Raw genomic sequence first — 17032 nt, 5'->3', positions numbered from 1 at the left:
GTAGGTAATTATTTCCGACAGCATCTCATTACACTGAAAAAGTATGAACGAGTGACAAAATATTATAACAAATTATGTTCAGTAAGAAAATGATGAGTTGATTTAATTTTCGATATTTTTCTATCCTAAAACTTTTAACTCATCTTTTCAACACCTATAAAAGGTTTATTTTAACTGAATATTAGCAAATAAATTGACAGGAACAGAAACGAGTAACATTATTTTGTCACTACCGAAAACATAATGATATTTTCTCGATAAAAAGGACTTTCTTCCACACTCAGGCAACCATATTATTAAGATAGATCTATTTGTGTCATGTTTGACGTCATATAACATAGCGACTTTTACACTTTACTATTTACTAACTTGGCGAAATTATATCCAAATAAAGTCATGAGTAAAACGTAAATTGATTTTATGTTATAACAAGTGCTGGTCATATAACTTTTTTGTGAATTAAATATTTACCATTTCTTTATATTAAGTATAAGCACTAATCTCTCGAACTTCTACTATCTCCATAGATATTTTACCAACTATGAAATAAAATAGGTATTTTCAATACTTATTAGTAATAATAATAATACATAGTACTTTTGTTACTAGCTGTTTTTTTTTTTTCATATTAATACTCGATATATATTTTGTTTTGTACACTACTACCCTTGTATTTCCGAGCTCGTGAACTTTTTTTTAATTCGATAACATTTCAAGCTACAACATTTTTTTTAATTTGTTGCTTTAGCCGTGATAATGCATCTTACTAGCTCTTGCGTGTATCTATTCTGTATTCGACGTTACGGTTAGCAGAGGAATTAACAGTGCTTCTTTTTCATAAGTAAAAAGTTACAAACTGTTAAAAAGTGATTTTCATAATTTTTTGTAGTATTTTTTTCTTAAATGCAACTTATACTTTGTACTCCCTACCTACAAAAACAAATGTGTGTCGTATTATTACATTACGTGTATTTATATGTATATATGTATGTGTATATATATATTTACAGGGTGCAGATTACTTTTTCTTTGTAAAGCACAATCCAAAATACTGTTCGTGCTTTCCCAATACTGTTTGCTATACCAAATAAGGAAGCCCTGCTTTGATAAAAGTTTTAAATGTTTCCTTCTCTTTGTTATTCTAAAATAAAACGTTATTACCGAATGAGAACTCTTTCTGTTTTGACTATCACACCTGTTCTCATTCGTAATTTGTTTTCATAACATGCCACTACATCTACATGACTAGTTTCCACAATACTTTTAGTTTTGTAAAGGATCTTTCATTACTTACCCCCCATTTTCTCACATATACATATATATATATATCCCTGTCTCTTTATATGTAACCATCTATACACACATAATTTGCAAATCTCTATAGGCTTTTTCTTTCTTAAATAAATAGATAATATATTTATTTAAGTTTCAATCTTTCTATATTGTTCCCTGTTTCCTTATTCAAGTATAGTATAACTTTTTTTTAACGTTATCACTGTTCATCAAAGGAGATTGTCATTAATACTTTATACATATTTATTTTTTATTTGAAGAAATATCAAGTTAACTTAGTTTTGCTCCTTTTTTTCTACTGTACCAAAAGATGCCATTTGTATACAAAATTTCACTACGTGAAGAAAAAGCTGCACTTTCTTTAACTACTTAAGAATTGAGCAACATATTTGATATGATCTTTTTTTTTTTTTTACTAAATAAACTGTACAGTTTTTATTCTTGGATATTAGTATTTACTTGATATTAACACTATCTTAGAACGTATGCACAATACACTAACAGAAATGAAATGTTAATAAGAGGGTGTAAGCATTCGTTTAGAAATATACAAGAGCACTAAAACATACACCATTGTAATATTGTAAGTACAATGATTGATCAGTAATTAAGTCACTGGATTTTTTGTTCATTTGCCGTAATATTCGTAACAATATATTCTTAAATAATTGTAGTGGCATAAAAGAGATATAATCATACAAAGTAAAGAAACAAATGTGTAATAGAATACGAATAAAATTTTTAATTAAAGGACATTGGCAATTCTCACGTCAAAATGACGAAGTTAGAACACAACCCTAGATTACATGAATACTTTTCAATTTCAAACAAATGATAAAATAGTTACTGATGGAAGGATATTTGATATTCGATGTATCAAAACAATTTGTTTTCATATTGTGTCCTAATTACTGATTTCGAGACTATTAATTTATTTACTACTTTTTCATAATGTAGTTTGGTACAGCTAAAGGAAATTATTCAGTTTTTATGTGATTATATGAAACCAAACCAGATAATTCATGAGTTACACAAATGAGTTTAGAAATATTAATATTAATTTCCATTCTTTATCTCTCGAAAATTTCAACATACATTAGGTATTCTTTCAATTCTGAAAAAAGTAATTAAAGGTTAATTTGAATTGATGAATCTCTTTTAATATGCACTGTATCTTTGTAGCGAAGAAAATGAAAGTTTTGCATCTGAAACATACGTAATATTAGTGTTGCAAATAGATATACAAGACCAAAAACATTACAGCAAAACACATGAAACAATCTACATGTTTAGAAAATTACACAAATATTTTCTGGATTTTTTTTCTTAAAACTCATTAAATACGTAGCACATTGAAATAAATGAGTTATTATACAAAACGTTTTTTTGAAATTACATTTCTTTCTATTTTTATTTTGTTTCACAAATACTCTCAGTGTGCAGAGCTCTTTTACGGAAATATTATTATTTTATTATATATAATTATATATTATAATATTTACAGGCACTGGATAGGAAGAAGGTTTATATAATATATATATATATGATTTTATTTTTATAAAAGTGTTAGTGATGTGCTCTCACAATGAGAATGTAATACAGTTTATTTTTCCTTAGAAGTAATCAAGAATGCTAAGTCACAACCATACTCTCACACTATCACTTTGTATAGTACACCCTGAATTTGCTTTTATTTACTCTCAGAAAACAATATTTACTGATTCAATTCCAACATCCACACTCGTATAATAAGTTAACTTGCAAGAAGAATAGTGTTTTTTTTTCTACTTTTTTCATCGTGGCATAAATACTTAACTGTTTTTCTTAAATAATATACATGTTTTTTTTTTTAGATTTTTTGTAAATACTGATTAGAAATACAGTAACAAATATTGTGTGAGTGTTTATATATATATACATATTTGTAAACTTTTTTTGCAGAAAAAACATACTGAAACATTATAAGATCTTATAACAACAGTCTTTTTTTTTTTAATCTTTTATCGTGTTTGTGTGCTTGTTTTCTGGGTGAAAGGAAGTTGTTTCTCTACAAAGAGCAATAACATTTTTAGAAAACGAAAGGAAGAAATTGTGATTTTGTTATATATCTGTTAGACCTATCAATAATTAATATATATTTTTTTCTTTCTCGCGTTTTAGTACACCAGTATAAAAAACATCAAAATTAGTATTGCATGTATACATTCGTATCGCAGAGAATAAAAACCACCATAATTTTAATCGAATAGAAAACACAGTAATAGTTTTGACTTTAGTTTCGCGAAATTCCAGATTGAAATACATAATAGTGAACTTACGAGAATATCGCTACCTTGTATACATTGAGATGCTTAAATGTTGACTTTTTTTAAAATGTGCTATATTCTGACTAAAATATTCAATTCATTGAAAGAAATTTCACACTGTGTATGAGTGAAAATATGGGAATTAAGCGAAACTATAGCGTTCACATATGTTTTGCTTTTAAAAACAATAACATTTCTTACAAGCCAGTCTTGTTATTGAATAAACATCTTTACACTAAGATAATGAATTTTAAAATGCATTGTACAACTGTATACTTCCCTCTTGGATGACGATGAAAAATGGAAAAATGACATTATTTAAATATAATAATGACAAATGACGTAACTTACAATTGAAAAAACAGTTTATTTCTTGATAATAGTAATGATCATAATAATAAAAACAGACACTGAAAAAATTCTTTATTGAAAAAAGATATTGAGCGAATGTTAACCATTTCGTTAATCTTACGATAAAAATATACCTTTCACTTTGGATTTGTTTTACGTGTTCAACTTGTGTGTGATGTGTACTTCTTTTTATCTATAACTTGAGTTTATATTCTAAATTTGCTATTCGCAATATTTGAGTGTCTTTACACATTTCTAATTTTTTTTTTGGCACACTCTGAACTACGCACACTACAACAAGGAAAGTTTCTCACTGTTTATAGAGATGTAATTTTTATTTTTACTTCTTTAAAGTTGTTTGAATTTTTTTAAATATAATATTTGAATTTAATTTTGTTTTAAATATAGTCTCTCAATCTTCGTCTTCAAAACGTCAATATAACATTCACTCCTACAAATCCGTTAACAGATTGTGTTCAGAACAGAACTTTGGCACATTTTCAACATGGTATGATATTAAGTATTTTTTTTCTCATTTTAACAACACACGTTTTGTTAGTTTTAATTCAGTCATTGAAAAGGGTCCTTGGTTTAGTTCTTGATGGTGACGATATTTCTTTTCTTTAGTTGAAGAATAAAAATACACAACAAAACAATTAATTTTGTATCTTCTGACTGTTTCTTTTTTCTTTCCGAATTGGTAACTTTGTGTCACTACTATATAAAATAGCTTGTTCTGTTACAATAAATTCGTGTATTAGAATTTGTAGATATTGTTTTCTTTACACTGTTCCGGGGACATATCCAAGATTTTTCCGTTGTAGAAACAAATGTATTTCGCTGAATCGCGGTCTTTCTGATTCTTGACGTTTCCAACATTCACACATAAGGTCATATATTTCACGTGGACATGACGGGGGTCGACCTAAGTACCTCTGGAGTCCGTCATTTTGATACCAGTGGTTGCAATTTTCAACCACCTGTTCGTTCGTTAACTCGGCGAATGGTTGATGAGCTGCCAGCATGAGGATTTCCCATAGAGTCACCGCAAATGACCAAACATCGCTTTTTGGACTGTGTTTGCCCTATAAAAAGAAATGTCAACGTGATTAGGTTTATATTTCGTTGCGATTGGTATCTCACATAAATAATTGATTTTACCATTATTATAGTTTACTTGATTTTTACAAATCATATTGGTATTCTTTGTTATAGCAGAAAGAGTTTCACATTATTTTAATATGCCAATGTAGTTATCTAGAAAAACGATCAAAATCAGCAACAAATTATTTATATTTTACTTACAGCTACATTTTTATATTGGGTAAAGTTTTAAAAAAGGTTGAAAGCAATTAAGAAATTGGGAAGAACTCTTAGTGAAACGATAGAAAATAATCTGTTGTTTATTTATCTATTTTGTTTGAGTTATTGAAAGATGCAGAAGTACGTATAATTTACCAAAAATGCAGAAATGCGTATAACGCTAATATGGCGACCATACTAATTCACGATTATTAACTTAACATTTAATTAAGTTTTATAATTTTTGAAACATTTTAATTTTAGAATGATCTTTATTATATTTGGTATAACTCCGCCATGGCCGGTTCCAAGCACCGGCTGAGAAAGGGGGTGAGCTCCTCCGTGGCTAAGCGATTAGCATACGCGCCTTCGGCGTGGGAGACCCGAGTTCGATTCCCATCGAAAGCTCATGTGGTTCGGATTCCACGTTAGTCAATAGCTCCACGTCTCATATAGCCTCGCTACTGAAAAGGACGTCAAACTCACAATCAATTCAACCCCTCCTGCCACGGCCGAGCCCACATAGCTTTCTGGGTCTCATGATAGGAAAGGGGAGATAGGACCAGCAGGAAATCGGTAACTCGTAGTCCTGTATGGCCTGGTGTCAAAACTGCTGCCGGTACCAAAACTGCCACATGACAGTATTTCGTAAATCAGGTTAACAACCTACCAGCAGAGATGAGGTTTCGGCTATCCCCCGAAATGGGGGGCTAACTCGTGCCACTGGGTCCGGGAGAGTACGTTAGACCTCGTCAGGGCTTCATCGAGATACTGAAAACTACCGTCCTTAACGGCGGAGGTGAGGCTTCGACCATCTTCCGAAGTCGGCAACTACGCCAACATGATTAGGAAGAGAGGTAGTGTGTTTTGAACTAGAGGATGTACGGGGAGCTCCCAATCCTTAGCGGGAGGATTATGAAGGTACTGTCTTCAAAGAGCGTTTCGTACATGCTCTTGGGTCCGGGATGGAATACCTCGTACCCTAACTCGCATTCTATCTCAAGAGTACATTTTACTAACCCTGGGGTGAAACTCTTCATCCCAGGGTTAGCAAAATTATCTGGGTGCAGGGTCCACGACCTTGCTAGGGTAGCTGCCGCTTCTAAATGGCCACTGTCTTTGAAGGACAATCTACGTCAGTCATTGGGTCTTGTAATGTACGATGTACCTCTACCGTAATTAGAGAAGGTTTCGTATTGCAAGCATAAAGTGTAGTAAGTAGACTACCAGCTCCTAACACATATGGCACATCGAGAATCTACCTAGGTATTTAGTTTTTATTTTCAATGAATATGGACAATGAAGACAATTTAAAGTACTCCTATTAATAGGCAGATTTAGACGTATGCCTTTTTGATTATGGTGTACGCCGTAATTATAACTACCTCAATACAAATTTCTACCTAATGATAAAGTTAATGTTATAGAGAAGACGGCTGAAGTTGTTGCCTTAATAATTATAATGTAAAATGGTTTTAAAGAAAGAAAAAGAAGATATATATATAGTTCGTTGATCGAAGTAAAGGAAGGACTTTTAGAGAAGATTGGTTCCACATTATATTGTAGAAATAGAGATATAATTATATAAGTGAATATGTTATAGTACAAAGAAAAATTCGAATAAAAGTTGTTTTTGTAGATAATAGTGTTATCTTGCTGTTAAATCTAAGATCGTTGCTATGAGAGAATCATCAACAGTAGACAAAATTCTAAGAATCATTACATATATTTTAATGTGTTCTTCATATCCTGTTTTAATTGTAGAAAACTATTAATTCTATATCAACGACTGCAACTTAATGTTTGTCCAAGAATTAATCCCAATTTTATAATTATCATTTATAATAAAATTAAATCTTTAAGTTTAACGTCCCACGGTTATGCCGGTTAGGCTAAAGGAGACGGTGATAATGCGAAATGAGTGAAATGAAGAAAGTGTGAGGAAACGGGGGATCCCCAAGAAAACCCATGAACACGGTGTTTGTCCACCAAAAAGTTCACACGGCGCGAGCTGGGATCGAATCAGGGACCCCAAGCATCGGAGGTGAACGCTCTATCACTGAGCCAATCACGCCCCTTTACAGATAGTATTGGATTTATGTAAACAGAAAGTTCCAAGGTTCTTTGCATAAGTTGAGTGCTATTTACTGGTCTTGAAGTTTGAAGGGAGCATTATGCTCTGTTGTCTGACCAAAATGGTTATCAGAGTAACTCATATTATATTTTGACCTACAATTATGCTTTATGCTTTGGCAAATTATTTTTTGTTTTTAACTTAAGTAATAGAAATCAAATATTACATTCAATTATTCGTTATAATCTATTATTTGTAGCAAATACATATGAATAGATAGAAAAACTACTGGAGTAATATTGTAATGCTAACATTCAATTATAAAACATGTTTCATAAATAAGGCACAGAGCTTTATATTCTTACAACCGGAATGGTAAACAAAACTGCCCAAGTGATAACAGTTCAACAATATTATATATGTTTGAAATATCTTACGTAACTATGAAGATACGTATATCGAATTTACCTAACTTAGGGACTGTCTGCACATATTGCACATGATATTTTTACAAAAAAAGGTGTTGTTTGTTTAGTGATATTTTTGTAACAAACTTGATTTTGTTCGTTATTCCAGTCGAAACGAGATCAGCTGACTCCAAGTATGAGAGTCAACCTCTACCATGTGCCAACGGCCTCCTCGGAGGGAGGATGGTCGGGTAGAGGTGACGGCACCTTCTTATCCTTAGGAGAGGAAACTATCCTAAAAAGATGTATGAACCACAAGGGGGTCAACGACATGGAGATGTGGAAAAGGAAGTATGAATACTACACATTTCTTTTCCGGGAAGGACGAAGAGGAGAATAAATACAATGATAGTTTTTACTGAGGTAAAACATTCCGAAAGTAAAATAGCACCCCGTTCGAATCTCCGGATGAGGACTAGTCCGGGACGAATCATAAGAGGAGAAAATAATAATAATAATAATAATAATAATAATAATAATAATAATAATAATAATAATAATAATAATAATAATAACTCTCATTTCAGCATAAAAACCTGAACGTACAAACTTTAAGACGTGCGGGTAAACTTGAGAATTTAAAAGTAAAATGAAACATTTAAGTTTTACGTCCCACGATGATGTTGGTTAGGCTAAAGGACACGGCGATGATGAGAAATGAGATATGGTGGAACGAAGAAAGTCAGAGAAAACGGGAGAACCCCGAGGAAACCCACGCACACGGTGTTTGTAAACCACAAAGTTCACTTGGCGGGAGCAGGGTTTAAACCCGGAACCCCATGCACCAGAGGTGAACGCTCTGCCACTGAGCCACCGCTCTACCACTGAGCAAGGTAGGAATGTAACGCTTAACCCTAAGACAATAAAAAGCCGTCACAATTGCCATTATTGGTCACATTCCGATTCAAATGTATCGGTAGAAAAAATGCAATCAAGACCAAAGGTAACCGTCTGGAATGACGTCTACCAGATTAATTTTATCAAATGTGCTGCGTAACACCAAGAATGCTGAATGATACTTGGAAATGTTTCGAATGTACGTGTGGACTGTGATTCAAGAATACGAAGATGGAAGGAAATTACTGTTCATGAAAGATGAAGTTTCGCTCTACTACGCAATTCCAGTGAGAGCATAAATTGATGACAATTTCCCTGGCTGATGGATTGGCCACCGCTGATAGACAGAATGGCCTGCACGCAGACCGGATCTAACCTCATGCGACTTCTCCCTTTGGGGTTGGACTAAGGAAAAATGTACAAGTTACAACCAAGGGATATTAACAGTCTTGAACAAAATATCCATGAAATGTTTGTAAATATTCGAGTTGAGTTCAGAAGAGCCGTAGATTCTGTTCCTGGAAGATTCCAGAAGTGTGTGGAAAACCCGAGTGCATACGTTGAAATGTAACTTCATAACCAAATAGTACATCCTAATAATGTATTCAATGGAAATAAAACTGTGATAGGTTGAGTTGATTTTGAGTTTAACATCCCGTTCAGCATCGAGGCTATATGAGACGTGGACCTACTGATTAACGTGGAATATGAACCGCATGAGCTCCCGGCGGGAATCGATCCAGGGGCCTCCCACGCCAAAGGCGCGTACGCTAACCGCTTAGCCACGGAGGAGCTCAAAAAACTGTGATAGGTTGCTTACTTTTTGAAATACTCATTGTTACAAATAGGTACTGACTTTACAACCACCCTGTAGAGATATCCAAATGTACAGTACAATCTCTTTAAGTCAGATAGAGTAGACTAATCTTGTCAGCTGAAATCAATGGCCACTAAATGCAGATTTCTATGATAAAAAAGGAATATCAAATGAATCATATTAATCTATATTTTGGAACAAAACCAGGACATATTTTCGGAAACAAGGGAACATATTACGTAAATGAAATTCGAGATTATCCCCCCTTCCATGTACCGGAACCCTAGTCTATTGTCAGGTTTTCTCTACTTTTTCAGCAGACTGTTTACCAAGCTTGTATTTCATTTCAGCTCCCTAGAAGCCACAAATCTGGAAAATACTTACCAGTAACAAACTCTCCCACGCCATCCATCTGATTGGCAGCCGAGCTTTTGTATCGCTGACGTAATAGTCACCATCGAATCGACTGCAGTACGTAGCGTAGTCTGTTATCTTTACTGCGTAATTTTTACCAACAACACAATTTCTGTAAGAAAAAGAGAAACAATATAATTTAAATATGCAAAGTAACACAAAGCACAAATTCATCTATTAGAAATATATATAAATGAAAGTGGTCTAGTTTGCTATCGAATTACGGGAAAACTGCTAAAGCGCACTGAGAAAAATCCGTTCTCCGGACAGCGGTATATTGTACAAATATACGTTATCCTCTTGCTTACACGTTATCCGTATGCTACATAGGCACTGCCCTTGGATGTTACATCATGCCGTTGCAGAATGTCTGACATCTAACAATTTTCCGTATATCACATGCATTACTTATGTTACATTCCTCAGCTATATGTTATATACGTCCATTTGTATGTGAGATCCTGACCGCCTATATTGTTTCATACGGAAAGTACGTATAGATGGAACACTTATACAGAAAGTATTATAAAACATGCGTTTTCAGTTATACGTCTGCTGTACGTTGTCCAAAAACTACAGGAATTACGCATGTAACCTATCTTTTTAAGTACGCCACCTACATTTTTTTCTCAATGCTATTGAAATGATTTTTTGAATATAGTTATCACTTATCACGAACTGAATCTTTTTTATCATGTTAGTTTCATTTAAATGCATATCGCAAGGGGAAGCAAGGAGGTCATAATTGATGTGAAAAGTTGAGTATCTAACGAACCCCTCAAGCTAGAAAGAAACTTCTCATTAAGAATAAATGGATGTGGGTTCCAGCCAGAGGAAAATGGGAGAACGAGAGAGGATGGAAAAATGGAACAAAATCTTTAAGTTTTACGTCCCACGATTATGCCGGCTAGGCTAAAGAAGACGGTGATGATGAAAACGAAAGAAATAGTGGAATGAAGAAAGTGGGAGGAAACGGGACAACCCCGAGAAAACTCACACATTTAGTTTTGGTCCACCACAAAACTCACTTGCCGCGAGCTGGGATGGAACCAAGGACCCCACACTGAGAAAAAACTATGTGGCTTACGTAAAAACGTAGATTGCATGTGTAAATTCTTGTGTCCATCTTAAACAGAAACTAAACACACTTTCTTATAAGGCTGTCTATAATCTTTATTATAAATTAACTAGAAATGTTACAGTTTCGGAAGTATATCACTTCCTTCTTCAGACTACTACTCCAACTGAAATCATAAGTAACATTACATCATTTTTTTCTTCTGAAAAAAGAAAAAAGAGAAAAAGAAGAAAAGAAAAATGATGTAATGTTATTTATGATTTCAGTTGGAGTAGTAGTCTGAAGAAGGAAGTGATATACTTCCGAAACTGTAACATTTCTAGTTAATTTATAATAAAGATTATAGACAGCCTTGTAAGAAACTGTGTTTAGTTTGTGTGTAAATCCTGTACTTTTTAGATTTAACGTACAGCAAACGTAGAATTGAAAATTTATACTTTACACGTACTTTCCGTATAAATGTTTCGAATAAAAATACTTTCCGTATGAACGAAAGAGCTGTATATAGGTGGTCAGAATCTGACATACAGATAGGCGTATATAACATACACCTGACGTATGTAACATACATATATGTATGTAATATACGGAAGACTGTTAGATGTCAGACATCCTGCAACGGCATGATGTTACATCTAAGGGCAGTGCGTATATAGCATATGGATAACGTATGCTCCCTATTGATTTCTGTAGTAAACATAAGGGTTCCGTATATTTTTACAATACACCGCTGTCTGGATAACGGATTTTTCTCAGTTCATTAGTTTTGAAAATCTATTTCTACTCCTGGTCCCAGGGAGAACAAGTGGGTATATCTATATCATTGTAACGAATAAGGTCAAACTCATTTAATAAACTTTTGTCCGTGATTGTACTTTTAGTTCATTTCTCTTCAAAACGTCTTTCTTAAGATTATGTACTTTGGGTATTTTAAAACTCATTTATGATTAACTTAAGAATTATTTATCTGTAAAAACTGCTTTGTAATTCTGTCTGAATTTGTTTCCAGTATCGAAGTCAACTACCTGACACAAGTTATCATGTAAGTTTATACCTAGACAAACATAATAATAGAAGTATATTACTGTAGGTACAAGTACCTACTGTGTTCAATACGAGGAGGACTCCGTTTGCATTCTTGGATCCGATTTGAACATTAGAACTATAGTTAAGAATATTGAAGTGTATCACTTACTTCTATTATACAATCATCAGTGTATTTACAACATAAAAATAAGGTATGTACTCATTTCATGAAATGAAAAATGAAATGAAATTTTTAGTTTTACGTCCCATGGTTATGCCGGTTAGGCTAAAGGAGACGATGATGATGAAAGATGAATGAAAATGGTGGAATGAAGAAAGTGGGAGGAAACGGGAGAACCCCGAGAAAACCCACGCACATGACCACGGTTTGTCCACCACAAAGTCCACGCGGCGCGAACTGGGATCGAATCAGGGACCTCACGCACCGGAGGTGGACGCTCTACCACTGAGCCACCGCTCCCTCTGTACTTATTTCATATTTGTCAGTGCCTTGTCATATTCTAATCTTGTACTTGGAACATTTCTAAAGACACGAATGAGCATAATTTACACACACTAAAATCGTCCTCCGAAACTGAATTTATTTGGTTTCACCATAAACAGAATGGTGAATATTGGTGTAGAAATTATCGATGTCAAGATTTCTATGAAAAAGTTGGTTATTGCTAAAAATTACGATACTTCTCGCACACGTCCCTTGATATGTAATCATAGATAGCTCAACATAACGGCATTGTATGCAAATGGATATATGGATGTGCATATGTATTCTAGTATAACAATCTCGAAACAAATACTGTAGAAGTAAATCGCCTAGGACAGGAAAGGGTGATGTAAAAGTAATCACAAATGACAGAGAAAAGTGTCGAATACACAGTTTCCGAGATCACTCAGATGAAAAGTGACACTTCCGATTTCATTTAAGTTCATGTTTAGTCTGGTGGGGTAAACGCCCCTACCACCCCTAAGGGTGGAAAGTGTGACATTTAAATATAATCATAAACGAGCATTATTAGTGTAGAATACATAGTTTTTCGGGGTCACTGAGATGAATATTGACATTTCCGATACCATACTGTGGGAGGAAAACACCCTTATCATTCCTAGAGGACGGGAAGGGAATGACATAAAATTAGTCGAAAACTTTCGTAATTATTGTCGAATTCATAGTTTTCGGGTTGCTGAGACGAATAGTGACACTCACATTGCCATTCAAGTCCAAACTCAGCCATGAGTGTAGTAAAAAATACCTCTAGCACCGGTAAGGGTGGGAAAGAGTGATATGTAAAAAATAATCGTAAACAGCCGATCCATACTGTCGAATCCTTAGTTTTCGGTGAATCAGAGATGAATAGTGACACTCCAAATAGTACTATTTAAGTCCAAATTCAACTTAGATTGATATGGAGGTTAAGAAGGGATTAAAGATGATTGAAATTAGTGTCGAATCTACAGTTTCTAGGATCAGAAATACGACTGACACGTTTGAAAAGACTTTTGAAACATAGTTATTACCCATCTCAAGCTGGATCACACACTTTGGTTAAGAGGGAGGATTGGATATTTTAAAATTTATCCAAAATGAGAGTATCTTAGGGATTTTTATTATCACATTTTCATTAAAATGAGTATGCTAAGCGAGAAAGGGATTAAAACATTTTCAATAATTATATTCTCTCCGTGCCGAAGAACGAGCTTTTTACGTTAGTTTGTAACAAACATCAGATCTAGATAAAGAAGGTAATGAAGACCAAATTGATTTTTATTTACATTCTTATCAAAATACTTCAAAGCCTACGAGCAGAAAATACGAGATAAGCAGATAAGCTCGTAGCAGATAAGATCGTAGAACCAGTAAACAATTGCTCTCAGAGAACAGCGCTTGAAAACAGTCTTTAACCCTTGAATTGGTAAGCATTGGTAGCATTACCATTAAAATATTAAAATACTATCAATGCTTGCCAATCAAAGGGTTAAAGACTAACTGTTTTCAAGCGCTGTTCTCTCAGATCTATCATTACCATTACCATTAAAATATTAAAATACGAGATAAGCATTACCATTAAAAAGTTCGTAGCAGATAAGATCGTAGAACCAGTAAACAATAGCTCTCAGAGAACAGCGCTTGAAAACAGTCTTTAACCCTTGAATTGGTAAGCATTGGTAGCATTACCATTAAAATATTTAGTTTGCTTTTGTGGTTGAACCATGACTTCTTTATCATAATTTCGTAATTTTTAAAGTATTTTTATACTTTGGTTACAAAATACAGGGTGTTTATTTCAAAGCAAACATTCCAATAAAATATGTCTTATGTGTAGCTACTGAGAAGCATTGTCCTATTATGGTAAAATATCATAAGAATACCCTCAGTAATTGCCAACAATTTCGTTGAAATATTTTCCTACAGAGCAAGAAACCACAAATAAACTTTCGCGGAACGTAAGAGATAAAGCTTCCTACAATAATAAATTTGACTGTCCCCTGTTGACGAAGATTAGAAATATCTAAAGAAGCGACCCGCAAATCATGTATATGAATATTGTATGAGAACAATAATGCCAATTAAATGATCCCTGAAGTTATACTTCGTGCGGATAACGCAATAGAATACAACACTGCCAAGTAAAAGAATAACGTGCAGAAGTAACAGGATTCCCCGCACCACCGGCCAAACGATTTATTATTATTATTATTATTATTATTATTATTATTATTATTATTATTATTATTATTATTATTATTATTATTATTATTATTATTATTATCGTTGTTTTGTTATTGTATATGATACTGTCACAGGACGAACGTGTGAAATAATGTTGTTGTGTGAAATATATATTTCTTTTTAACTTAACGTCCCATGGATATAACCTTTAGGCTAAAGGAAACGGATGAGTGATGAATGAACGTGAAAGATTGAGAAATTAACCGGGAATCGAACCCACGATACATCCACCAAAGGCGCATGCGCTATCCACTGGGAAGGGCTGTTATTGTTGTGTGGGTGTGAAGCAGGCGCGTACTCAGAAATTTTTTTTGGGATGGTTCCAAGCTTCTGAGGGACAATACTACAAGCCACCCTGTATGTATTATTGAACAGGTATTATTCTGTACACGAAAAGACGATAAGTAATTGTAAATTACTTCCACCTATATTTTCAGAACAAAAATTATAGAACTAGATTTTTTTTTTTTATAAGAGAAAGAGTACAGAAGAAGTGTAATCAAATTTTGAAGCTACATCAATAATTTTCCTGTTAAGGGTCTTCACTACAGCGAAATTAAACTACCGCTAATTTTAGAGTTTTTTCTGTAATATCTTCAAAACAAATAAAAATATTCGAAAAGCAAAAACGTAGTGAACTAGACAATATTATTTTGCATGTGACACCGTTATCACAACTCATCTATATGCTTTCGATTTGGAACTGTAGATAGATTTAGTATTTTTTGCGGGTTTTGTAAATAGCGGCATACCAAAAGCAGATAGGTGTATTGTGGTAAAGGTATCACATGTAAAATCGTATTATCTAGTTCACTACGTTTCTGCTTTTCGAATATTTTTTATTTGTTTTCAAGATAATACAGAAAAATTATAAAATTAGCGGTAGTTTAATTTCGCTGTAGTGAAGACCCTTAAAGAAGTAGTTTTATTGAGAAAGTGTACAAATGTATGTTGAGTTAGGAAGTTTTGGAGGATCCACACACTGTGAACCCCTAGTAGGTGCATACATGGTGTCAAGGTTGCTCATACTGACAATGAGATGTTGCCAGTGAGTTCAATCGACAGTATCTCAAAATTCAACCGGCATTCTGCATCTGTAGTACAATTGTTGGAGAAATTCAAAAGAATCAACGACGTATGGGGAGCAATTGGCCCAGATTATGCCCCACGTGTACTAAACAATTTACAATTATGCCTACAAACCAATAGCTTCGTTTCAGGTTTTGCTGGAGGGAGGCGGGAGAAGATGCTCCGCCAACATTTTTATTACTATATTAGTATACAATTGATTAAAAAGTTTGGATTTCTCAAACTCAGGAAGAGCAATTGCCTTTCTGTACCCTTTCCAAATGACACGTTGCTACAAACATGTGTGGAACTTAATTAAGACAACATTGAACAATGCTTTGATTTTACTTTTGGTCAGTATTTTTTCCAGACATGATTTTGGGGACACCCCCTCCTCCCCCCCCCGGAGCTCTGGAGAGTACTCCAATAGGAGGACAATGTGAAAATAATATGTGCCTCTCCTAATACTAAGTGTGACCCCCTGAACATTTTTTTAAAACAGTCCTTGTGGTACTGAACATTTTGGAAACTGTACAATACCGATAATATAGATAATTAAATAACATTTTCTATAAAATACAACAATTGAAAAAATATATCAAACATCCAAGGGCGCCGATTTCTCTGCAAATTTGGGGGAGGGGGCATTCAGATGCAGAAAGCATAGATGAGGATTTTTAAAACAAATTGCATTCAAATTATGCCAAATATTATAAATTTACAAATACAATGAGGGGACCCACATGAGCTTTGGGGGGACCCGGGCCGATCATCCCCCCAGGGTCGGCGCCCTTGCATACATCTATCACACAATGGCATAATTTATTTGATTATTGTTTTGTTTGTTGTTTATTGGATTTAGGGCACTGTGGCTCAGTGATAGTGCGTTCACCTACGGAGCGTGGGGTCCCTAGTTCACGCCAAGTGGGCTTTGTGGTGGACAAACACCATTTTCGTGGGTTTTCACCGGGTTCTCTCACTTTCTTCATTCCACCATTTTATTCATCAGCACCGTCTCCTTTAGACTAGCCGTCATAAATGTATGACGTAAAAGTGAAAGATTTCATTTTGTTTTGTTCGAGACATAAACTTTCAGTTTATGATAGAATTCGAACCACCAGAATGCGTTCAATTTTTTCTAGACTCTCCCATCTGGTATCGAACCTGGGCATACACCAAAAGTCCACGTGTTAGCCAGTACCCAGTTGATCATTAATATGTTTATTTTAAATTATGGATTTCGTTATTTA

General features: G+C 34.0%; 1 protein-coding gene across 2 annotated transcripts in view; it reads right to left on the bottom strand.

Moving 5' to 3' along the window:
• Positions 1-916: 916 nt before the first annotated feature.
• Positions 917-17032, bottom strand: part of LOC145689831 (discoidin domain-containing receptor 2-like) — a 1126884-nt gene continuing 1110768 nt past the window's right edge. For both annotated transcript variants that reach the window (XM_081764050.1, XM_081764051.1), the window contains exons 17-18: positions 9832-9973; positions 917-5035 (exon numbers count right to left, since the gene is read on the bottom strand). In XM_081764050.1, coding sequence (XP_081620176.1) covers positions 4733-5035; positions 9832-9973 — 445 coding nt within the window. In that variant the 3' untranslated portion in view covers positions 917-4732. The remainder of the gene's footprint in view (positions 5036-9831; positions 9974-17032) is intronic.

This window comes from Thermobia domestica, chromosome 7 (assembly GCF_964235325.1).
Source record: "Thermobia domestica chromosome 7, izTheDome1.hap1.1, whole genome shotgun sequence".
NCBI lineage: Eukaryota > Metazoa > Arthropoda > Insecta > Zygentoma > Lepismatidae > Thermobia > Thermobia domestica.
This window is presented reverse-complemented; position numbering and strand designations above follow the sequence as displayed.